Source organism: Callithrix jacchus, chromosome 11 (assembly GCF_049354715.1).
Source record: "Callithrix jacchus isolate 240 chromosome 11, calJac240_pri, whole genome shotgun sequence".
NCBI classification, from domain to species: Eukaryota; Metazoa; Chordata; class Mammalia; order Primates; family Cebidae; genus Callithrix; species Callithrix jacchus.
Genome location: NC_133512.1, coordinates 37593918 through 37618815, shown reverse-complemented (window position 1 = coordinate 37618815; position 24898 = coordinate 37593918). Strand labels below are relative to the sequence as shown.

At 37.1% G+C, this 24898-nt stretch overlaps 1 protein-coding gene and 1 long non-coding RNA gene across 3 annotated transcripts in view; one reads left to right on the top strand and one right to left on the bottom strand.

The window, feature by feature from the left end:
• ABCB5 (ATP binding cassette subfamily B member 5) overlaps nt 1–24898 on the top strand; it is a 118735-nt gene that overhangs the window by 26621 nt on the left and 67216 nt on the right. Inside the window, exons 12-14 of the mRNA XM_035253686.3 lie at nt 1195–1398; nt 8400–8570; nt 21900–22061. Coding sequence (XP_035109577.1) covers nt 1195–1398; nt 8400–8570; nt 21900–22061 — 537 coding nt within the window. The remainder of the gene's footprint in view (nt 1–1194; nt 1399–8399; nt 8571–21899; nt 22062–24898) is intronic.
• LOC118143665 (uncharacterized) overlaps nt 1–24898 on the bottom strand; it is a 31791-nt gene that overhangs the window by 1732 nt on the left and 5161 nt on the right. Inside the window, exons 2-5 of one of the 2 annotated variants that reach the window (XR_013523707.1) lie at nt 20050–20270; nt 19213–19356; nt 16070–16203; nt 673–726 (exon numbers count right to left, since the gene is read on the bottom strand). This is a non-coding gene — a long non-coding RNA (uncharacterized LOC118143665). The remainder of the gene's footprint in view (nt 1–672; nt 727–16069; nt 16204–19212; nt 19357–20049; nt 20271–24898) is intronic. The other variant, XR_013523708.1, reaches the window with a different exon arrangement.

The following is a 24898-nucleotide window of genomic DNA, read 5'->3' as shown; positions in this document are numbered from 1 at the left end:
AACACCACAGAAAGTTACATTTTCATTTCCAACAGTAGAGCTGGGAGAGAAGCCATATTGTTTTCTTCCCTTTGTATCTATTCATTCAACAAATATTTATTTAGTGCCAGGCAGTTTTAGGTTCTGAGAATACCTATGTGAATAACACAGATTAAAAATCTGCCCTCATGAAGTTCACATTCTAATAATCAGAGACAAACAATAAATAAAATAAGTAAATTATATAGTATGTTAGAAGGGTGTGAATGTTGTGGAGAAAAATAGCATATTAATATCAGTATCCAGCATCTACCAAGAATTTCACAGTTTATCTCAGAAGAATGATGTAGAAAACATCTCCATTTCTTTTTTTTTTCTTGGAGCTTACAGTGTTTCACTTACTTTCTCAGCCTTGTAAGTGGCATAGAGGATGAGATTTGATACTCAAAAGTGTATGATTCTTAATGCTTCTGTTCAAACTTTCAACAGTTATTTTAAAAGAAAACCTACTCCCCTAGAGCCTGGCTTTATTTAAATTTTGCTTCTTAGTTTTCATTTAAAGTATCCCAGACCCATGTGACTACATAAATTATTAGATGAGTGTTACATGTATAAAATAGTTGCATAGAATACCCATGCCCCGACAGAAAACAAGCATTGGTAAGAAATAGAGACTGTGTAAGTTAGAATTACCTCACCCTGGCTTCTGTCCCTGGAGTATGCTGGGGTAATTGGCAATGGCACCACCTGTGGAGAAGACAGAGATTACCTATTATGTATAGCAATGAATAGAAGACACTTTTGTCTTTTGCAGGAGTCTGAGGTGTTCCAATTATGAAGGCTATTTCCTAGAAGAAATTTAAGGGTCACATCAGTCTTAAAATAACAAAGCTGAAGTTTTTTTATGTGTCTACATAAAAACATGTGGGGAACCTAGAATATGTATCTTTATAATATCTAACTTGTGGATCTTAGAATTAAGATAATTAGATGATCTGGCCAGATTTTAGACCAATTACTCTTTTGCGGTTTTGTTTGTTCCTGTCTACCAGAAAAAGTCTATGGACAATAAACAAGTTATAAATATTTTATCAAAATATACTCTTTGATTCTTAAAATATGCTACTTCTCAGCTTATGTTTTGGTTAAGTACAAGATACTGAAAATCAACACAGTAAAAGGCATCACAACATGGTTCATTCTTTGGATTGGCAGATCACAGTGGATGAGAATGACATCAGAGCTTTAAATGTGCGGCATTACCGGGAACATATTGGAGTGGTCAGCCAAGAGCCTGTTTTGTTCGGGACCACCATCATCAACAATATCAAGCATGGACGAGATGATGTGACTGATGAAGAGGTGGAGAGAGCAGCAAGGGAAGCGAACGCTTATGATTTTATCATGGAGTTTCCTAATGTGAGTACACTGTGCAGCCTATGTTCTTAGCTTATGGTGGCAGCACTGCAATATTCCAATATAAGGTAATGAAACAACAACCGATGCAGAACAGTAGGGGTGTGATTAATTTCTGGATTGTCCTAGAACAAGCTTGTGCAACCCATGGCCAGAGAGGGCTTTGAATGTGGTCCAACACAAATCTGTAAACTTTCTTAAAACATAATGAGATTTTTTGTGATTTTTTTTTTTTTTAGCTCATCAGCTATTGTTAATTTTAGTGTTTTATGTGTGGCCCAAGACAATTCTTCTTCTTTCAATGTGGCCCAGGGAAGCCAAAAGATTGGACACCCCTGTGTGAAACATCTGTAGAGAAGAATGCATAGTAACAACCAAAAGAAGAAATACATCATTTAAAGGCCAAATTGGAAAAAGTCGTATTTTGTTCTGCAAATAAAGAAGAAAAAATGAAAGATATATTAAAGCATAACAAAGAAATATGAAACCAAATCATCAGGCTGAGAAATGATGTCTAAAATGTTTATTTGCGAGGCCATCTTGTGGCTGAGAATAGGAATGTCATACACATGATGTTCAGATCAATTCTGTGACCAACCACAATAAAAATTATGATCATTTTTTAAAGCACAGGAAGTGAACATTGCATAAGAAATGTGAAATCAGACCGGGTGTGGTGGCTCACGCATGTAATCCCAGCACTTTGGGAGGCCGAGGCAGGCAGATCACCTGAGGTCAGGAGTTTGAGACCAGCCTGGCCAACACGGTAAAACCGAATCTCTACTAAAAATACAAAAAAATAGCTGGGCATGGTGGCATGCACCTGTAGTCCTGATTACTCAGGAGGCTGAGGCAGGAGAATGGCTTGAACCTGGGAGATGGAGGTTGCAGTGAGCTGAGATTGCACCACTGCACTCCAGACTGGGCAACAGAATGAGACTCTGTTAAAAAAAAAAAAAAAGTGAAGTCATATTTGGAAAGCAATATAGTAAGTTAAAATTCTTGCTAACAGGACTTATGAGATCTTAATGGGTATTTAGAATTAATAGGGTGCTACAAGGCCATTTTAAAAAATATTTCCTAAGGTATTAGTTCCTCAGCATCACCTGAAATTATTGCGGGGAGTACCTTATGACATACGAAAGAATGAAGTCTGTAATTAAAGTACATATAAAATTCCACCATCCCAGAGGGTCACAATAACAAAAACATTTATTTTAATGGGCATATTTCACAAACCACATTTTATAGATTGTAATGATTTTATTATTTTTTAATCAAAAAATTTGTTATGCCAGTAATTATCTCTTATCCCCATTATTTAGAATCATAATTAGGACATATTTAGGCCTGCAAAATCATTAAAGATTAAAGGTGATTCTTTGCCTGTGGTTTGGGAACACACATTTTCTTTTGTTAATGTTTTGCCCCTTCCAATGACCTCCTTTCCTTAAAACAGCAGTCCTCTCATTTCCCACTTGGAATTAGGGAGCTTTCTGGTGCCTCTTACATCATATCCTGTAATTTACTACTTGCTTTTACCAAAAGCCCAATACTACACAAAGATGCCCCTTGCTATAAATCTAATAGTACATTGAGAAGATAGAACCCTAACAAATTTAAAACAGTAGCTTATCATGATGAAAACTAAATTCTACAGCCATAGTTAACCAGAAAAATGGGAAAGCACAATAATAAATAAAAGTTCCAAAAGTGGCTAATTTAGGTAGGTGAAAAATTGGGGAAAGCTATGCTAAAAAATATAGAGCATTATTTTCTTTATAATATACACAGATTTTAAAATTAATGTGTGATAATTAGCTGATACTGGTTAGCCTTTCACTCATAAACAACCACGAAATTAGATAAAACACATGAGGCCAAGGGCAGTCATTTCCATACATTGGAAGAGAGGTAATGAAGACTGATTCCTAACAGCGAGGAATCTCATAAAGTAACTCCATGAATTTGGTCTGGGAATACATTTCTGACCTCATCTTTGTGAACTGGAATCCAGACAGAACTTGGTAGCCCCACTGAGCTGAAAGCTGAAAATTAAATTCTAGGGCAGCTTGAGCAGCTGGAAAGGTGACAAGAGATCAGCTGTGGGGATAAGGCTCGGGCAGAAGTCCATGTCCATGTGGGCATTCCTCAGGAATCCTTATCTGAAGATAAGGCTATCTACCCAAGGCTTACCAGAGAGCAGCAGCCACAAAGCTGCAAGCCGAACACTGGATAGAAGTCAGTAGTGCTGTGGGGTTGTTGAAGGTGCAGCCCAGCCAGAATGGAGAGTTCACATTAACACCATTTTAACACCCCAGGCAAGTAGCTAAAACATGGAAAAAGCCACACCTTAGGAGTCAGGACCACACCTTGGAGTAAGATGTACTCCAGACCTGCCCTAACAAACCCTGAGACCAAGCTATAACAAGATGCCCAGAGTAGAGATGTTTTGGAGGTTGGATTCTGCCAAGTTATGTGGCTTTCTACAAATTCACCCCAATGAAACCTAAAATGAAGATTGCACAAGTTCAAGATTAGTCAGTGCTTTTTTTTTTCTTTTTTCAGAAGAAAACAGAACTCAGAGCCTCTCCAACACAACAATCACAGTACTCTGTACATAATTTAAAAACCAGACATTCAAAGAAACAGAAAAATATGGCCTGTATGCAAGAAACATATCCCCAAATATTTATCCATTCAGAAAAGGGCTTCAAAATAGATGAAGTAAAAACTGATACATCTGAAAGGAGAAAGACAAATCCACAACTTTAGTGAAGGCATCAGTACTTGATAGAACAAGTAGGTAGAATATCAGTGAGAATATAGATGAACAATACAATCAACCAGCTCGATTTAAATGGCATTTATAGGACATTCCAGCCAACAACAGCAGAAAACATTCTTCTCAAGTGCACATGGAACATTCTCTAAGATAAACAATATTCTGGGCCATTAAAACAAACAAAACAAAACCTTCGCCCTTTCAAACAATAGAAAACAGAAAATACGTTCTCAGACCATAATAGAATTAAACTAAAAATCAATAACAAAAATATATCTGGAAAATACATAAATATTTTTAAAAAATCACACACACACACAAAAAAACCACTTCTAAAGAATCCACAGCTCAAAAGAGAAATTTCAAGAAAATTAAAAACTATTCTGAACTAAATAAAAATGAAATTGCAATATATTCGTATTTGTGAGATAAAGTACTGCTTTGAGAGAAACTTACAGTATTTATTGCTTATTTTTAGAAAGAAAAACACATCTAGAGCCTGCAAACTTAATTTTCACCTAGAGAAACTAGAAAAAGAGGAGAAAATTAACCCAAAACAAGCAAGACTAAGTAAACAGAAATTACAGTAGAAATTGGTAAAATAAAAAACTGAAATACATCAATATTGAAACCAAAAGCTGGTTCACTGAAAAGATTAAAAAAACAAAAAAAGTCAAACTGTAGCAAAGCTGACAAGAGACAGAAAGACAGAGAGAGAGAGAGAGAGGAGAAATAGCCAACATCAGGAATGAAAGATGGTACATGACTACTGATTCCAAGGACATTAAAAGGTTAATAAGAAAATATTATCAATAATATTATGTCTGTAAGTTTGACAACTTAGATGAGAGTCAATTACTTGAAAGATACAAATTACCAAAACTCACTCAAAAAAAAAAAAGATAACTTTAGTGTATCTATAATTATTTCAAAGAGCAGCTGGGTACAGTGTCTCACATCTGTAATCCCAGCACTTTGGGAGGCTGAGGCAGATGGATCACTTGAGGACAGGAGTTTGTTACCAGCCTGGACAACATGGTGACACCCTGTCTCTACTAAAAATACAAAAATTAGCTGGGCGTGGTGGTGCACACCTGTAATCCCAGCTACTTGAAAGGCCGAGGCAGTAGAATCGCTTGAATTCAGGATACAAAGATTGCAGTGAACTGAGATCACTCCACTGCATTCCAGCCTGGGCGACAGAGCAAGATTCTTTCCCCTCACACCCCCCAAAAAATGAATAACCTGGATGCCAAATAACAGCAACAGTTACAAATGAAATTAAAATAAAAGTAGTATTGACAATAACATCAAAAAACAAAATGCTTGAGAATAAACTTAATGAAAGATATGCAAGTCTTCTAGATAGAAACTATAAAATGCTGATAGACATGAAAGATATAAATAGAAAATACCTTATTCATTGATTTAGAAATTCCATATTTTTAAAGATTTGTATTCTCTCCAAGTTGATATATATATATGCTTTATCAATCAAAATCTCACCAGTTTTTATCTGTATGTATAGAAATTAACATGTTGATTCCAAAATTTATTTGGAAATCAAAAGACCAACAATAGCCAAAACGATTTTGTAAAAAAGAACCAAACTGGAGGACCTAAATGTCTAATTTTAATACACCAATTAAGATTGTGGTAGTGACATAATGATGGTGGTAGAGATCAGTACAATAGAACAGAGAACCAGATACAGATTCATAAATATCTACTCAGTTACTTTTTGACAAGGCCAATGGAATTCAGTGAGGGAAAGAAATATCTTTTCAACAAATGGTGCTGGAACAATTGGTTATCCTTGTGGAAAAACTAAATTGTGACCTTTACTTTACATCCCATACAAAAATTAATTTGTTATTGACCTTATACCAAAATTGGCCTACACTTCAAAAATTAAAACTTACAAGAAAATCTTTGTGACTCTGAGATAGGCAAAAGTTTCTTAAACTGAAAAGGCTTTACTGGAAAAAAAGATAAACAGTTGTTGATTAAAATTAAAACCTTTTTTTAAAAAGACACAATTTAGAAAACAAAACGGCAAGACACAGAATACAAGAAAATGTTTATAATAATATACATGTCCAACAAGGACATGAATCCCGAATATATAAAGAAATGCTATGCCTTGGTGATAAGATAAAAAATAGAAATGAAAAATGGACAAAAAACTGAACAGACATTTTACAAAAGAAGAATCAAATGAACAAGACATACATTGAAAATATGCAACATTATTAGTCACCAGGGAACTCTAAAATAAAACCATAATGAGATACCATTTTACACTCATTAGAATGGCCAAAATTAAAAAGACTAACAAATGAAACTTTTGGTGATGATGTAAGCAACTAGATCTCTTGTTCATTCAAACAAAAGTGAAATCAGTACAACCATTTTAGAAAGCAAGTTGGCGGTTTATTATAATGTTAAACATACACTTATGACTCAGCATTCTATTCTTAGGTGTTTATTCAAAAGAAATGAAAACATCACCACAAAAATATCTTGTATGTGAATATCCATAGCAGCTTTATTTATAATAGTCAAAAATGGGAAACAATTTGAAGTATTCATCAACAGTTGACACTAAATAAACAAATTGTGATAGATCTTTTTCTTTTTTTTTTTTGGAGATAGAGTCTCACTCTGTCACGTAGGGTGGAGTGCAGTATACAATATCAGCTCACTGCAGCCTCAACCTCCCAAGCTCCCAGGCTTATGCAGTCCTCCCACCTCGGCCTCCTGAGTAGCACATGCTACTACACCTGGCTAATTTTTTTGTTTGTTTGTTTTTTGTAGAGACAGGGTTTCACCATGTTGCCCAGGCTGGTCTCAAACTCCCGGCTTCAAGCAATCTATCCACCACAACCTCCTAAAGTGCTGGGATTACAGGTGTGAGCCACCACACCCAGACAAACTGTGATAGATCCAGTGTTGCCAGATGAAATACTGGATTCCCAGTTAAACTTGAATTTCAGATAATGAATAATTTTGTAGCAGTATTGCATAAAACATACTTATTCTTAAAAAAAATCCATTTTCTGAATTCAAATGTAACGGCTTTGTGTTTTCTTTGTGTTGCTTGTTTTTGCTAAATCTGGCAACCCAAGGTAAACTTGCATTGTGTGGAACACTGCTTAGCAATACACATGAGTCAACAACTGACACAACATGGATGAATTTCAAAAATATTATGCTAGGTAAAAGAAACAAGCCAGAGAAGTACACACTGTATGATCTCATTTACTTGAAGTTCTAGATCCAGCAAACTTCATATATAGTGATAAAAATCACATCAGGAGTATCTGGAGGGAGGATGTGGGTTTTGACTGGAAAAATGACATGAAGAAACCTACTAGGGCTACAGAAATGTTCTGTATCTTTATCGGTGTGGTGGTTGCATGGGTGTACTCATTTGTCAATACTGAGGGCTGTATCCTTAAAATGGATGCATTTTATTGTGTATAAATTTCTTCAATAAGGCTGATTTGTTTTTTTAAAAGTAAAGATCAATCTCTAGAAATTAAGGGTTTAGAAAGAATACTTAAATTTATCTCCTTGAAGAAATGAACTTTGAATCAGGGACAAAACTCAGTAGAATATTACCAGCCATGTTTCCTGAGTGCTAGAAGTTACCCCTACCACAAATGTGAAAGAAAAAATACTTACTTTGTTAAAGATAAATTTATGTTTTTAAAAAATCAAAAGAACATCCAAAAAGTCTCTCAAGATGGAAAAAAGTTTTAGGGGAAACTTTGTTTTGAAAGTAATTTTTTTTCATATTGCTTTTCAGAGTATCCAGGAAGGAAATTGTGGGTAACATATCAAATTGCTAATAAACACTGCAGAAAATAAGTATTTGTATTAGTGGTTCTTTTAAAGACTTCAAAGCATTCTAAAAATATCTAAAAGAGATTTGGAAATTAGTTTAAATCATTATTAATTTTTCTAAATACATTTGATTATAATATGGTCTAATTTCTTTTAGTCCTAGTCAAATTTTTCTTATGTCCTCCCTTCTCTGGGCTCTTCTTTTCACAGCGGTTTGCTTTTACAAAGAACAAATCAAAAGTCATAAGCAACCGGAAACTGAAGTACTAATCAAGCCAGTGTTAAAACACAACTGGGATTGTTGGTTCCTGTTCTAACCATTTGATCACACTGTCTTCTGTTTCTGTGCTTCTTTTCTATTTTTCATTAGAAATTTAATACATTGGTCGGGGAAAAAGGAGCTCAAATGAGTGGAGGCCAGAAACAGAGGATCGCGATTGCTCGTGCCTTGGTTCGAAACCCCAAGATTCTGATTTTAGATGAGGCAACGTCTGCCCTGGATTCAGAAAGTGAGTCAGCTGTTCAAGCTGCACTGGAGAAGGTAAGTGAGCACAAACATTTCTTATTTCAATATTCCTGGTTCATTATTGTTTTTAAGTGTAAGAAAATATGGATCTGTAGTAGATTACTCAAGTTCAGAGCTCTCCTTAAGGTATGAAGGCAGTATGTTCATTCACAGGAGAACTTATGTGATGCCTATAGAAAGTGGTTTAGAGGAGAGAAGGAGATGCTGTGGTTGGTTAGTGCTAAAAATATATATATGAGGCTGATATACAATCATCCAGTCTACACCTCCATTCCAAGAGGTCTGCACTTTCCTCCTCACTAGAGTGGCCCACGACCATTATCACTATTATAACCATGCCCATCCTTTGCTTCTACCCACACCTGTGGGATTCTCTTGTCTGACCACTTTTCTTCTTTAGAATAGCCCCAGGTATTCATTTTGACCTAATTTCATTTCAAATGGAACATCGCTGACCTTGAACTAGTGCTCTTCAACAGCCCTGGCCCCTCAAACTTCACACTGACCTCCTGCTGACAATGAGCTACTGCACACACCTCAAGGTCACATGCAGTTGTGGCCCTGCACAAAATTACACTGCATCTAGCAGGGGAGTAGGCAGTGGAGATATGAAAATCCATTGAACACTGTTGTCAATGGCCCGACTCCCTTATAAACAAACCATGGCCTTCAGACCCCTTACAAGGCTTAATGGCACAATTTACTTTGCATTTGCTTGGAAATGAGTTAAGTGTTTTTCTATTAAAAAAAATAAAAGCCTTCTTTAAAAAAAAAAAAAAAATGCTGACTTTAAGGGACCAGAAATGGATACTGGCAGCCTAAATGTCCACTGCTTATTGAAAAATCTCTTAGTTACTGTTATTTATTCGCAAATCGGATTGTACAAGCTTCAGTGCTTGTTTCCCTCCCATAATAACAGTGCCACATGTTGCTGATGTGGTAAATACATAATCTTGGTTTACTGTGGAAACTTTGGCAATCTGGTTCATCTTGGTACAGAAAATTCAAAGACAGGGCTAATGTTTTATTCATTTATTATACTTAATAACTACGACAGGGATCTATATTTAGAATATATTCAATAAATTATTTTTAATAATAGTGATGTTTGGTTATTTAGGGCTTCAGTGTACTAAAAATGATTATATTTAACTAACCCATTTCTTAAGTTATATACGATCTTTCTTTTTTTTATTTGAGACAGTCTCACTCTGTCATCCAGGCTGGAGTATAGCGGCATGATGTCAGCTCACTGCAACCTCCACCTCCTGGATAAAAGTGATTCTCCTACCTCAGCCTCTTGAGTAGCTGGGATTAGAGGTGTGCACCACCACGCCCAGCTAATTTTTGTATTTTTCATAGAGACAAGGTTTCACCAGGTTGACCAGGCTGGTCTCAAACTTCTGACCTTAGGTGATCCACCCACCTCAGCCTCCCAAAGTACTGGGATTACAGGCATGAGCCACCATACCTGGCCAGTCATATAAGGTTTTTAAAAACGTATTGTAATGGGCTCTCCGATTGTTTGGAAGGTTCGATGTTGTGCGCATTGTCTTTTCATCCACTATGGTAATTACTTTAGGTAATCAAATCTAGTTCAGACATTTAAAATGAATAGATGCTTGGTGATGTGATAAACTAATAAGTGTTCTTATTGGTTAATATGAAACTTCTATCAAAAGTGGAAAAAGAAGAATGCAGAATATTTGTAAACTGATTCTAATTACACAAAACAGATGTATCTGTGAACAAAAATGAAGGCAAGATATGAAAATAGTAACAGCTGTGTGGCAGAATTATGGGGGAATTTAACTTATTTTAAAAATTCATTTACTGTTACTGTTTTTCAGTTGTTTAAAGAAGAAAGAGATTAAATCAATGTGGAAATGGGCGTGTAACTGCTTTATGTATGGTGTGCTGGGTAACGGTAAAGGGTAACCAATAGGATGAAAAGTAGGATAGTAAACTAGATTAATTGGATACTCTTCAGTTTATTGGAAAATGGCTTATGGAGAAGGGGAAAGTTCAAATATAGGCAGGGCGATGGCAGCTGTAGTACCATGAGAGCCCTCTCCACTCCCTAGCATAGACGGCAATTATGGAACCAAGCCCTTGGAGGGGGCCCTAGGCAAGGAAGGCAGGACATCCAGCAGGTCTAAGAGGCCCCAGACTCTGTTACATGATACAGCCTAATCCTCACAGTTAGCAGTTTTCTGCTGCTCAAAATATCCCACAAGCCACTAACCAACAAAAGAAGGCATAATGAAATGTATCCCTTCTCCCTGCTGACAGAATCTTACCCACTTCGCTCCACAACCTGCCCTCACTGATTTCTTCCATACCCTCCTCTCCATTACTCATTTATCTTCCATTTATATGAAGTTCTAGAACCTGTGAAACTAATAAATGGTATTAAAAAAATCAAATCAGCAGTTTCTTAAGGCAGGGGTGAATTTTGACTAAACAGCAACATGAAGGCACTAACACCCTTATCCTCACTTGGGCTATTGCAGTAGCTAACTCTCTGCATCAGCTCATGCCCTCTTTAATCTGTTCTCAACACAGTAGCCAAGCGTTGCTATTCAAGCGTAAATTTGGTGTCCTCATACTTCTACTTCAAATCATCCAATGACTCCCTGTCTCACTCTAAGTAAAAGCCAAATTCCTTACAATAAGCACAAGGCTCTAAGGAACTGGGCTCCAAGTTCCTTCTGGAACCTCCCTTCCTGCCATTCTCCCCAACAATGTGACAGTGCAACAATGCATGTTTCTGCTGAGTGCTTCTTAAACATACCCTTGCATTTTTCATCAGCTAACACACAATGCATATGTTTGTTTTTTTGCTATTGTCTCTCTTCCCCCACTTGAATGTAAACTCTATAGTGGTAAAGGCTTTGATTGCTTTACTGCAGCATCCCCTCCTCTAGACCAATGCTGGCCCTTAATAGACAGCCAAGAGATATTGTTGGCTGGACTTGGAAGAGTGTGATCCAGGATAGTTCTAAGACCTAAAATGGGCCCAACGTGGCGGCTCACGCCTGTAATTCCACCACTTTGGAAGGCTGAGGTGGGCGGATCACCAGGTCAGGAGTTTGAGACCAGCCTGGCCAGCCTAGCGAAACCCTGTCTCTACTAAAAATACAAAAAATTAGCCAGGTATGGTGGCACACACCTGTAGTCCCAGCTACTCAGGAGGCTAAGGCAGGAGAATTGCTTGAACCCAGCAGGTGAAGGTTGCAACTGAGATCGCAGCATTGCACTCCAGCCTGGGCCAGAATGAGACTCAGTCTCAAAAAAAAAAACAAAACCTGAAATGTTCTTTTCTGGACTTCTCGATTTAGGACAACTACAAACTAGTTTTATTTCACTAATGTTCAACAAGTTCTAGTGTCAGTGAATAAAGGTTTATACCACAGGGTGTGAGTTTCACTCTGCTACTGGTTTTGGCCTGGTGTGAAAATGCAGCAGGTTTCCAAGCTGCCCCACTAGTTGGAGACACAGCAGTGAGCACCTGCAGGCCCCTGGGGAAGCCAAGGAAACCCACACTGATTCTGTGATAAAGCCTGTGAAAGCGCTTTGAAATGTTAAAAGTGGTATGCAAATCTAAGGCATAATTATTATTAAGGAAGTTTCAGCCACACCACATCAATGGAGAACCTCTAAAAAGGCCCTTTGCTAATTATGCAGGAAGAGTTATCATCACAGTACTATTCTTTGAAGATACAGGGTTGCTTTGTTGCAGCTCTCATGGGCATGTCTTAACCATCACTGTACTTTCTCCCTATGATGGACCCTGTTGGTCTTCCTCCAAGACCTGTTTCACTATATTTATTCTACTTAAAGGACTGGACAAGAAGGAAATTGGCATATTACATTAAGCTATGGGCCACTTGATTAAATTAAGTTCTAAGAAGTGATTATCCAAAGTTGAAGTTAGGTCAGAGTAAATTTTACACACACACACAAATGCACACACATTTTGTATGTCTGTATTAACGAAATATCTCACTCTGTATTTGGATTTTTAAAAAGCATTTATAGCAACACTCTAACAGTTGGGAACAGAAAGGGGATTTCTCCAGGAGAATTTCCTTGGCTGAAATTTAGAAGAAAATCAAAGGTAACACACAGACTACCCCATGCAAAAAACACCACTGGACATTTTATAAATTCTGCTTAATCAAGCTCATATTTGTAGGGCTTGGTGTTAAATTCTAAGCCACTAACTTCTTTTAGGGCATGGTTCTTTTCCTTTGATAGATCAGGGCTCCTTTGAGAATCTGATTAAGAAAGGGAAAAATAAACCACCAAAACTCTTTAGAAAATTATACAAATTCACTATATAAAACAACTTACATGTACTATTGAAGGGTTCATATACCCTGAAGCTACTTGTGAGTAGATGTTAACAAAGGAACAAACGGATGATAACAGCTAATCCTCACAACACCCCTATAAGATTAAGATGTTTATTCTCCTGTTTTACAGTTGAGCTGTAAAACACTGAAGCACAGAGAGGTACAGCTAGGTACAGCTAGGTACAGCTAGGTACAGCTAGGTGCAGCTAGGTACAGCTAGGTACAGCTAGGTGCAGCTAGGTACAGCTAGGTACAGCTAGGTGCAGCTAGGTACAGCTAGGTACAGCTAGGTGCAGCTAGGTACAGCTAGGTACAGCTAGGTACAGCTAGGTACAGCTAGGTGCAGTGAAGCCAGAACCTGAACCAGTCAGCCTTCTGCCTCATTCATGTAACCACCAGGCTATATTGCTTCAAGATTACACTGCCAGGAGGTAGAGCTAAAACTGATTCTAGATCAGTTTTAACTGATCAGTCTTAACCCAAGCATTGATGCATTCACATGAGTAGATTTCTGCAAGTTGGAAAGAAGGGTCAAGGAGCAGGTGAGTTACTTATTAAAAGTGACTTCTAAGTTCCTGATATTTTGCTATTTGTCATCCCACTTGACAAAAAAAGAAAGCATTCATTGAGGTGATCTGACAGTAACCCCACATTGTTGAGCCTTGGAACCCATGTCGACCCAGAAGAACACTAAGCCAACTGGCTTTCAACTGTGAAGTCAGGTAGTTAAGAAACAAAAGGCCTGTGTTTCCCTTTCAACTATCATGGTAACCTTACTATAAAAGATGACCAATTAAAATTCGATAACATAAAAGAGAAGGCACTGAAGAGTAGGGAAGTACTACACTTGGAGGTACTAGGGCACTAGGGTCTCCAAGGAGCATCTCAAGTAGTGAGAGGTGGGGAAGTGAGGTGGACAAGCAGGTAGGGCTGTACCCCCAACTCCCCTGCCAATTCAAGCAATGCAGCGATCCATTTATCTGGATGAGAGATATAGATATAGATATATAGAGATATAGATATATAGATATATAGATATAGATATATAATTCCAGATGAGATTTTATTTGCTGAAAGGATTTTGCAGTTAAAAAAAAGGTTGAAGATAGCAGGACTACATCATGGAGGACGTCACCAATGAACCCAAAATCCAACTGAGGCAACCTTCTGGAAAGCAGTGAATAGGAATTTGTGTTCTCCTAGGTTTTCTACACCACACTTGCCCCCAGGGCACTAGAACTCTCTATGCTGACAGGCTTCTGCAGAGAGTGTATTATACCTGGTAATGGACCCTCTCACTCAAATGCTCGAGGCTTTGTATTCTTTCTTTTCCGGCTGCCCAAAAGGGTTATGTCAAGTCCTATAAAGATCACTGGTGAGAAACTAGCTGATCTCCTCTGGCAGGTATCTCTGCCCAGCAATTCTGGGAGGGATGTTTTAAAGCACCCTCTATTTCAAAGTCCAAGGTAATGACCGGGTGATGTACGGCTGCGCATGGAATTGTAAAGTAATCTGAAAAAAGTCAGCAAAGTTTCAAGTAGAGAGACCAGTCTTCCTGGTGACCTTTGTTTGGTCAAATACCTAATTGTTTGGCTTTTAGCTTTGTATAATCTATGAAGTAGGAGAGGAGATACTAGGAAATTCTTTCAATATTATACTTTCTAGAAGAAACAATACAACAAAGATGTATTGAAAATCTACCACACTATCTACTTTGAGGTATCTGGAACCACAGTGGAATGAATTCCACTATCTTCCACTATCTCCCTAATCTTTACACTAATTCTGGCTAAAAGATGACATCAGCTCAAATTTTCCTGATCAGTTTTTTAGCAGGCTTTGGCTGTCAAAATCTCTTCTGTGTTTTCAGTCTGAAGCAATTACTGTTGAATTTTGCACTGTTGTTCACTATGGGGAGTATATCGGTTTTAGGTCACATCAAGGATCTACTAGAGATGTATTTTTCTAGGTCATTTGATAGTACCTTGAGTATATACGGTACATATAGGCCCATTTTATGGACCTTTCAGACACAGTTTTTTTCCCTTGTATTAGATATTTCTGTGGTTTATTTGATGTACTCACATACAAATTCATGCTATAATAAATTAAATTGTAACATAATATCTACCTTAATTAAATGTTTACAGTTTAGACCAGGAGCCTAGCAAAGTAAAGATGACAGAGATGTAATGCTTGATAAGTAAATAAATACAAGAAGAGATATATATTAAAACAACTGTGAAGTGAACCCCCTATGAAGAAAAGAAAGTCTATAATAATATAAACCTGTATCCAGAAATCCTGTGATACTGATTTTGTGAACAAAAGGATACACGGAATTCTCAGACGTTTTCTAGTTATAACCTTTTAATTGTTTGACTTTATATTCTGTCTCCTCAAATTCTCCTCAGACCGTGACATGTTAATGCTCTCTTTTGTATTTTCTAATTAAATTCCATACACATTAATTTGTTTGAGAAATGTTGATAGTATTGTGAAGTCATTGAGCTAATGAGTCACATCACGTGGCTTCATCAATAAGATTTGAGATCTGCTTGCTTTTGGAAAATAACATTTGTAACTTTGAGGAAAGAGAAGAAATAGGAGATTTATTAAATAAAGACAGAGCATAGGCTGGCTGCCTGAGTGTTTTTGCCTTCACGGTTGTTGTTGCCAGGTTTCTAACGCATACCAACCCAACAACAGCATTCTCGCACTCTCTTTTTAAGAGCTGTAGGCAGGTCTCAACTCTCCAAGACCCAGAATAGAGTTCAAATTTGAAGTGTGGGCCGGGCGCAGTGGCTCACGCCTGTAATCCCAGCACTTTGGGAGGCCGAGGTGGGTGGATCACAAGGTCAAGAGATCGAGACCATCCTGGTCAACATGGTGAAACCCTGTCTCTACTAAAAATACAAAAATTAGCTGGGCATGGTGGCGCGTGACTGTAATCCCAGCTACTCGGGAGGCTTAGGCAGGAGAATTGCCTGAACCCAGGAGGCGGAGGTTGCGGTGAGCAGAGATTGCGCCATTGCACTCCAGCCTGGGTAACAAGAGCGAAACTCCGTCTCAAAAAAAAAAAAAAAAAAAAAGACTCAAAATCAAATTTGAAGTGTGAAAGAGAGAAGTGGTATCAGCACAGGCTGAATATCTTACCTCTGAAAATGACAGATCAGATAAACCCAAATTGAGATATCCTACAAAGCATCCAACCAGTGTTCCTTAAAACTATCAAGTTCATCAAAAACAAGGATGATCTTAGACACTGTAACAGCCAAGAGGTGAGGATCCTAGAACAGAAAAAGAATATGAGGTGAAAATGGAGAAATCTGAATAGAATGTGGAGTTTAGATAATGATGTGTCAATAGTGGTTCAGTAGTTGTGGCAAATGTATCATAGAAATGTAAGATGTTAGAACTGAGGGATATTATGTGAAGGGCACATGGAAGCTTCCTACACTATCTTTGCAATTTTTCTTGCAAAGTCTAAAACTATTCTAAAATAAAATATTTACTAAAAAAAAAAAAACTAATTACATTTTTACCATTTTTGTTATACCATTCATAAGGGTGTACTGTATAAGCAAAGCTTAGACTTACCATACCAAAGTAAATGGGAGACTGAGAAAAACAAGAAGCAAGCAATAAAAACTTGTTCCCCAATATCACTCATTAGTGTAATAAAATGTTCATAAATTTGACAATATCAGAAAATAAAGAAAGCACTAAGCATGTTAGTCCTTAGTAGAACTCTCTTCTACAGCAGAGTAGGTTACACATAAAAATGACCCATAGAAACTTACAAATGCTAATAAGTAATTTCCAGTTAAAAATATTATTATGTGTCCATTATCAGACCTTAATGAAGTTAAGCAAAATAAATCTTCCTGTCTACAACCCTATATCACAGGTGTCCCCAGTCTACTTTGTCATTATTTTTGCAGGGCATTCATTAAAATGTTTCTCATTCAGAATTCCTGCAGAACTTTAGAATGGCCAACTGGGCTGGTGAATATATTTACTTTTTTTTGGCTTGACTCTGACTTTTGTTTTTAAGAGCTTCTTGAGGTTTCATTGACATATAAGAAACCATACATATTAAAACATATGATTGAAAAAATTTTGGCAGATATGTACACTGTGAAATAATCACCACAATCAAGATAGTCAGCCACATTTTTCACATGACTTTTGTAACCACTTCACCCTGACCCTTTCCAGCCCCTGCCCCCAACCCTTGGCAACCTCAGATTTGCTTACTGCCACTAGAGATTTATTTGTATTTTCTAGAACTTTATATAAATGGAGCAATACCATATGTATTCTGTTATGTCTGGCTTCTTTCATTCAGCATAATTATTTTGAGACTCATCCATGCTGTAGAATGCATCAATAGTTTGTTTCTTTTTATTGATAAACAGTATTCTATTTGTGACTATGCCACAATTTAAACTAATTGATATGGATACTCATTTGAATTATTGGGTTTGTTTTCAGTTTTGGGATATTACAGATAAAGCTGTTCTAAACATTCATACGCAAGTCTTTGTATAGACATGTGCTTTCATTTCTCTTGAGTAAATACCTTGGATTTAAAAGGCTGTTCAGTGGGTATAAAATTTCATTTATGTAAGATGAATAAGTTCTAGATATTAACACTACAACATTGTGCCTACAGTTAGCAATATTGTATTGTGCACTTAAAATTTTCAGATAGGTCTCATGTGAAGTGTTCTTACCACAAAAAAATTAGTCTGCATGATAACTGTAAAATAAAGGTAGTATAATTTTCTCTATTATCAAATGAAGAATACAAGACTTAGGGGTATAAAAAAAAACTTGTCTAAGACCTCAAAGCCAGAAATTGGTAGAAACAAGATCCAAACCCAGGATTTGCAACTCCAGAAAACATGAATGATGAAATTATTGAATACGAGATTTGTAATTATAAAAGTCATACACTATAATCTATGTATACTGCTTGCCATTTTGTAGTTAATTACCATGTAATATGTTAACAGTTACCTCCATAATGATATCTGTCAGATTAACTGTATTATGAGTTTTTATTGAGACAGTGTGGACTTCATTTCTATATCATTAGTCTTCTAAGTCTGTTGTTCATAAAGCTTGCTTAGCTATTCATGCAGTGTGATAACTTGCTTTTAAACTAAAAATATGAAGGGAATTTTGATCCTAGTCATATTAGCTCAGTATATACTTTTAGAAAAGAGTTCTGAAGCACAGGTAGGGTTGCTATAGGGGAGAATAACTGTCTTTTCTACTTTTTGTGACAGGAGATGGGGATTAAGGATGGAGATTCAGAAACTGAATAATTATAGTCTGATTTTTTAGTCTAAGACATCTTAGTCTGACATCTGTTCTGACTTGGATAGATGTTTAACTATCAGAAAATAGTGCCCTTTGCCTGTAATCCCGCCCTTTGAGAGACCGAGGCAGGTGGATCACCTGAGGTCAGGAGTTCAAGACCAGCCTGCCCAACATGGCAAAACCCCATCTCTTCTAAAAATACAAAAATTAGCTGGGTGTGGTGGTACATGCTTGTAATCCCAGCTACCGGGGAGGCTGAGGCAGGAGAATCGCTTGAACCCAGGAGGCAGAGGTTGCAGTGAGCTGAGATCACACCACTACACTCCAGCCTGGGCCACAGAGTGAGATTCTGTCTCAAAAACTAATTAATTAATTAATTTAATTTACTTTTAAAAAACTGTGCCTTTTCTCCCCCCTTCTACCTAGTCCTGCTCTTTAAATGGCTCTCTTGATATCTACACATGTGGAAAACCAGCTGAAGTAGATTCACATTGAATCCTTTTTGCCTCGGTCAGTGGTCAAGGCTGGCTACATAGTTTGTGGGGCCCAGCGCAAAATGAAAATGTGTAGCCTCTTATTCAAAAATTATTAAAAACACCAGGATGACAACAGCAGAGTATTAAACCAAGAATCATGCCCTTCTCAAACTTTCTTACTTCTAAACAAAAGTACAATACATGCACATTAAATAAAACTGGGAAAATTGAGATGAGAAAAATATAATCCACAGGTCCAATCATTAAGAACAGGCACTATTAGTATATTGATATATTTCTATATAGGTGTCCTTTCCTATGGGTAGTTTTTTTTAAAACATAGTTATAATAGGATACATATTTTTCCTGCATTTTTTCAGGTAGCATTATATTATACATCTTTTCCACATTATCATTTAATCTTAATAATTAATGTTTTGAGAGGTTCCCTTCTCCTATAGATTTGGAAAAAAGTTTGAAAGAAATAATCACCTGCTTCACCAAGTTCATCTACTGCAATAAGAGACCTTGTGGAGAGAGGAGGGAGAACCACACCAGGTTTTACTAGCAGTCCTTCCAGTGACTGGCTGAGGCCCTGAATAGGCTTCTTAACTTTCAGACTTCCAGTTTCCTGCTCTATAGTAGATAAGAATAAGAAAAGTAAGCAGCAGCAACACAGTAAGAGTATGAATAGTAACAATACTAGCCATCAGTTGTTGATTCCCGGGCAAATTTGTAGTGCCGGAAGCGTCAGTTGTTGTGCTCTTCCAGAGGAAGAATAAGCTGGAAGAGGTAAACTCATAGTTTTCAACCTGTTTTAAATCTATAGTAGTTAAGACAGCATAGCATTGGTGCAGTGACAGACAAGCTGAATAGCAGAATAGCAAATAGAATACAAAAAGAGACACAAAACCATTGTCATCTGATTTATGGTAGACAGTTCTACAGTAGAGTAGGGAAAGGATGGTGTTCAAAATATGCTGCTGGGACACTTGGTTAACTCTACAGGAAAAAAGAACATTGATTCCTATTTGGCATCACACACAAACACTAATTTAGGTGTTCTACATCACATCAAAATATGAAAGGCAAATGATAAAGACTGCAAGGTAAAACACAGAAAAACATCTGTGTGACCTTGGAGTAAAGATTCTTAAAAGTACACAAAAGGCATAAATTGTAAAAGAAAAAATTTGATAAACTGGACTTCATTAAAAATTTTTAATTCTGTTCATAAAATGATGCCATTAAGAGTGAGACACCGTCGCTGGGCGCAGTGGTTCACACCTATAATCCCAGCACTTTGGGAAGCTGAGGCGGGTGGATCACCTGAGGTCTGGAGTTTGAGTTTTGGCCAACATGAGGTTGGGGTGAAACCCCATCTCTACTAAAAATACAAGAAATTAGCTGGGTGTGGTGGTGGGCACTGGTAATTCCAGCTACTCAGGAGGCAGAGGCAGGAGTATCTCTTCAACAAGGCAGGCAGAGGTTGCAGTGAGCTGAGATTGTGCCATTGCACTCGCTTCTGGGCAACAAGAGCTAAACTCCATCTAAAAAAAAAAAAAAAAGAGAGAGTGAAAAGACAATCACATAAAGAGAAATTTTAACTGTAATATACAGTATTTAACAAAGTTCTCACATCTAGAGTATTAAAAAAATTCATGAAAATGGAAAGAAAACGTCCTAATAGGAAAATGAGAAAAAACGTGGACAGTTCACAAGAGAGAATATCCAAATTGTCGCTAATCATTTGAAAAGTTGTTCAAATTTATTAGTCATCGGGAAAATGCAAATAAAAGTCACAAAATGATAGTTCTCACCCATCAGACAGAAAGAACCAAGTCTTGGTCAGAATACAGAGTAACCACGGTCCTCTTGTGCTATTGGGAGGTTTATGAAATAGGGCAACTACTTTGAAAAACTATTTGGCAGAATCTAATGAAGCAGAGCGTATACAGACCTTATGACTCAGCAATTCCTCTCTAGGCGTACAACTAGAATTGTGTACATATGTTCATCATATAAATATTTACGGCACCATATATATATACATAGTAGGAAAAAAAAAACCTATCCAAATGCCAAACAGGAGTAGAATTGATAAATACATTACGATATAGTCGCATAATAGAATACTGTGTGGCAGTGAGAATGAATTAACCACAACTCCATACAACCAAATGGTTCCTCAAAAACATAATGTTGAGTGACAATATCCAGACCCTGAAGAGTATACCATGCATAATCTCATTTATATAAATTGCCGAAGACTCAAAACAAATTACGTTGTTAGAAATCGGGACAGCGGTGACTCTTGGTATGAGTATTAAGAATGACTTTGTAAAGGGCATGAGATGAACTTGTGGGTGCTGGTAATGACAGGATTCTTGACCTGTATACTACGATAGGGGCGTATTCAGTTTGAAATTCACTGATCTGTATGTACCTTTATGTGTACTTTTCCATATATTAATGACACTTGTAAAAAAAGTTAAAAATATATATTACTTTGAATTTGTACCCAACCAGTTAAGTAATATCCCCATTTTAAAGATGAAAACAAGAGAAATAGTGAGTTTAAGTTAGTTGCTTCTAGTTACCAATAGCCACTAAATGGTCTTTAGAGTCCTTTCTAAGATTCCATTAGGTTTTATGAAATACTAATTTCAAATCTAATTAACTTTCTTTCTTTTTATTCTAATTTCTATTGGCCTTCTTACTCTTTGAAAGTTTCCAAATTTCTTTATCCAAGGATAAGACACTTCATTACTTAAAATAATACTGCAACAAAGATTTCTTTCTTTCTTTCTTTTTTCTTGTTGACAGAGTTTGGCTCTTGTTGCCCAGGCTGGAGTGCAATGGTGTGACCTGAGCTCACTGCAACCTCCGCCTCTTGGGTTTAAGTGATTCTCCTGCCTCAGCCTCTGGAGTAGCTGGGATTACAGATATGCTTCACCACACTCTGCTAATTTTTTGTATTTTTAGTAGAGACGGGGTTTTACCATGTTGGCCAGACTGATCTTGAACTCCTGACCTCAGGTGATCCACCCTCCTTTACCTCCCAAACTGCAGGGATTACAGGCATGACTCACCGTTCCCGGCCAACAAAACTTTCTTAAACCGCGCAAAGGTTATTTCTACTAATGTCTTACTCATTTTCTATGCTTCTTATTCTGTAGGCAAGCAAAGGTCGGACTACAATTGTGGTAGCACACCGACTTTCTACTATTCGAAGTGCAGATTTGATTGTGGCCATAAAGGATGGAATGGTGGTGGAAAAAGGAACACATGCTGAACTAATGGCAAAACGAGGTCTATATTATTCACTTGCAATGTCACAGGTAATGCTTAGGTGACATAATGCTGTCAACAGGGTTTTTTTTTAATGTTTCAGAGATCATACCACACTAGAAAACAAAAGTTGCAAATTATAATCTTAAATTTAAAAAGCAACCAAGGTTTATAGTTCCTCAGTAAAGAACCCGTCTCAAATCCTCCGTGTTGTGCTAAATAATATGGAAGTTGAAGAACTAACGTGTACCTGGTACCTGATATATGCCAGGCACACTCCAAATAGGCTTCCAAATTTGTATGTGGCAGATCCTGTGATTTTTGGGTTGAACACAAAGAAGTATAACACATAATCCCTACGGAAAGACTCAAAACTTACCTACAGAGGCAAATTGCAAGATTATGCACACAGATGTTACTAGTTGTAAAAAGAAAAAAACAAGATTGATGGGGAGAGACAGAGCTCTATTACCTACTAGAGGTTCCATGAAAGAGGTCTTTAAGTTTAAAAGGTGGGAGTTGGAGGTGAACACGAAGGACAAATTTAGGTAGGCAGAGCAACAGCATAGAGGCAAAAAGGAACTTGGTGTGCAACTAAAACAAAAAAACGCAGCTTTCCTTAAGTAATAATGAGAGTTAGGGGTATAATAGAAAAGAGTTGGGTAATGAGTGTCAGATCATGGAAGTTCTTAAAAGCCAGGCAGAAGGGTTGAGACTTAATGTGTAGGAAGCACCTGAGACCATGCCTGGTACACAGTGGGCACTCAATAAACATTTGCTGAATGAAAGGATGCGTACATGAAACCTTACTGTCACTACATCCCACTAGTGAACGAGATGTCACCACATCCCCACAAGTGGACCAGAAAGCTCATACTGGGCAATCAGGCGGGGGCACCATGATACTGAAGGCACACAGCAAATTCCCCTTCCTTAGGATCTATACTTGGGTGTGTCATGGATCCCCCCTTCTGGATTTCACATAACTCTCTCATTAGGGCACATTAATATAAGTCATAGGAATTAAGCTCTAGCTCTCTACTTTTTTCTAGCCCAGCTTTCTTCCTCTTGATCTGGAAGGCAGCCTTTTTTTGAAGGGCTCTTCTACAGATAACTAATTTCAACCCATTTTGATCTTCTTCAACTTTCTGATAGTATCTTTGATATCAATAATGTTATTTTATAAATTCAGAAATTTAGAAAGTTATGAGCCTCCATCTCCTCATCAAGTTTATAACTTCATGCCCTAAGAAGCAATGATAGCAAAATAGGTTTGAAAATATAGTTTTATATTAATTGAAAAACTGTCTGATTCTGTTTTATTTCATATTAGTTCATATTTTACGTTTCAAAAATAAAAGTCAGGTGTTATTTGACAATTGAATTTTCATTCCACAGAAGACTTAATAATTTTTTAGGTTATTATGTTTAATATTTTGAAACTAATATTAGTTGCAATAAAGGGAAATAACTGGTTGAGTTAACCCTATTTTGAGATTTTATTTTATTTTTTTTTGAGACCAAGTTTTGCTCTTGTTGCCCAAGCTGGAGTGCAATGGCACGATCTCAGCTCATTGCAACCTCTGCCTCCCGGGTTCAAGTGATTCTCCTGCCTCAGCCTCCCGAGTAGCTAGAATTACAAACTTGCACCACCATGCGTGGCTAATTTTGTATTTTTAATAGAAACGGGGTTTCTCCATGTTGGTCAGGCTCATCTTGAACTCCCAACCTCAGGTGATCTGCCTGCCTCGGCCTCCCAAAGTGCTGGGATTACAGGCATGAGCCACTGTGCTGGTCTATTTTGATATTTTCTTTAAAACTATTAATACTATTATAATCTGATCTTTCTTTGAAGTAGTACATCCTTATTTTTTATTGAAATTAAACTAAAAAATCCATTATTAGGTCTTAAGTTAAAGGCTTTCACGATATAAAAAAAGCAAAAGTGGGGCCAGGCTCGGTGGTTCACGCCTGTAATCCCAGCACTTTGGGAGGCCGAAGCAGGTGGATCACGAGGGCAAGAGATCAAGACCATCCTGGTCAACATGGTGAAACCCCGTCACTACTAAAAACACAAAAAAATTAGCTGGGCATGGTGGCGCATGCCTGTAATCCCAGCTGCTCAGGAGGCTGAGGCAGGAGAATTGCCTGAACCCAGGAGGCGGAGGTTGCAGTGAGCCGAGATCACGCCATTGCACTCCAGCCTGGGTAACAAGAGCGAAACTCCGTCTCAAAAAAAAAAAAAAAAAAGCAAAAGTGGTGTGTTTGTGATAGGAATGTGTAAAAATTTTAAACACCTTATTTAAAATGGATTATTCTCTGATTACCTAAAATAATGTCCATTCAGATATAATAACATCATTTTAAATATTAATAATAAGTATACTATTCGAAGCATTGTATAGCAAATGTAACATACATAATATCTACACAAACAAGTAACTCATTTTTGAAGATCAGGACATACTTACTTTCCAGTGTTGACTGTGGTATCAAAATTAACCAATTTTGATAATTCATGATTATCACAAATATCACAAAGTTAATGCTGCTAAAATAATCCTGAGAAGTAGTATAGCAAAGTGGTTAAGATGATGAACTCTGTGGTCACTGCAAGGTTACTCTACCACTTAGTAGTTTTAGGTCCTTGAGCAAGCTATTAAAATTCTCAGTGCCTCAATTTCCTAATCTCTAACAAGAGGAAAATAGTAATAATCTATTAATAAATTATGGTGAGTATTAAATGGGCTAAAACATGTAAAGTACTTAGAATTATTGTTAGTATAATAAATTTTATTTTGCTATTATTGGGATTAACATATTTGATCAAACTTTTTAGAAAAGTTCAAACTGTGGAGATTCATACTATCATTATTTACCCAGACTG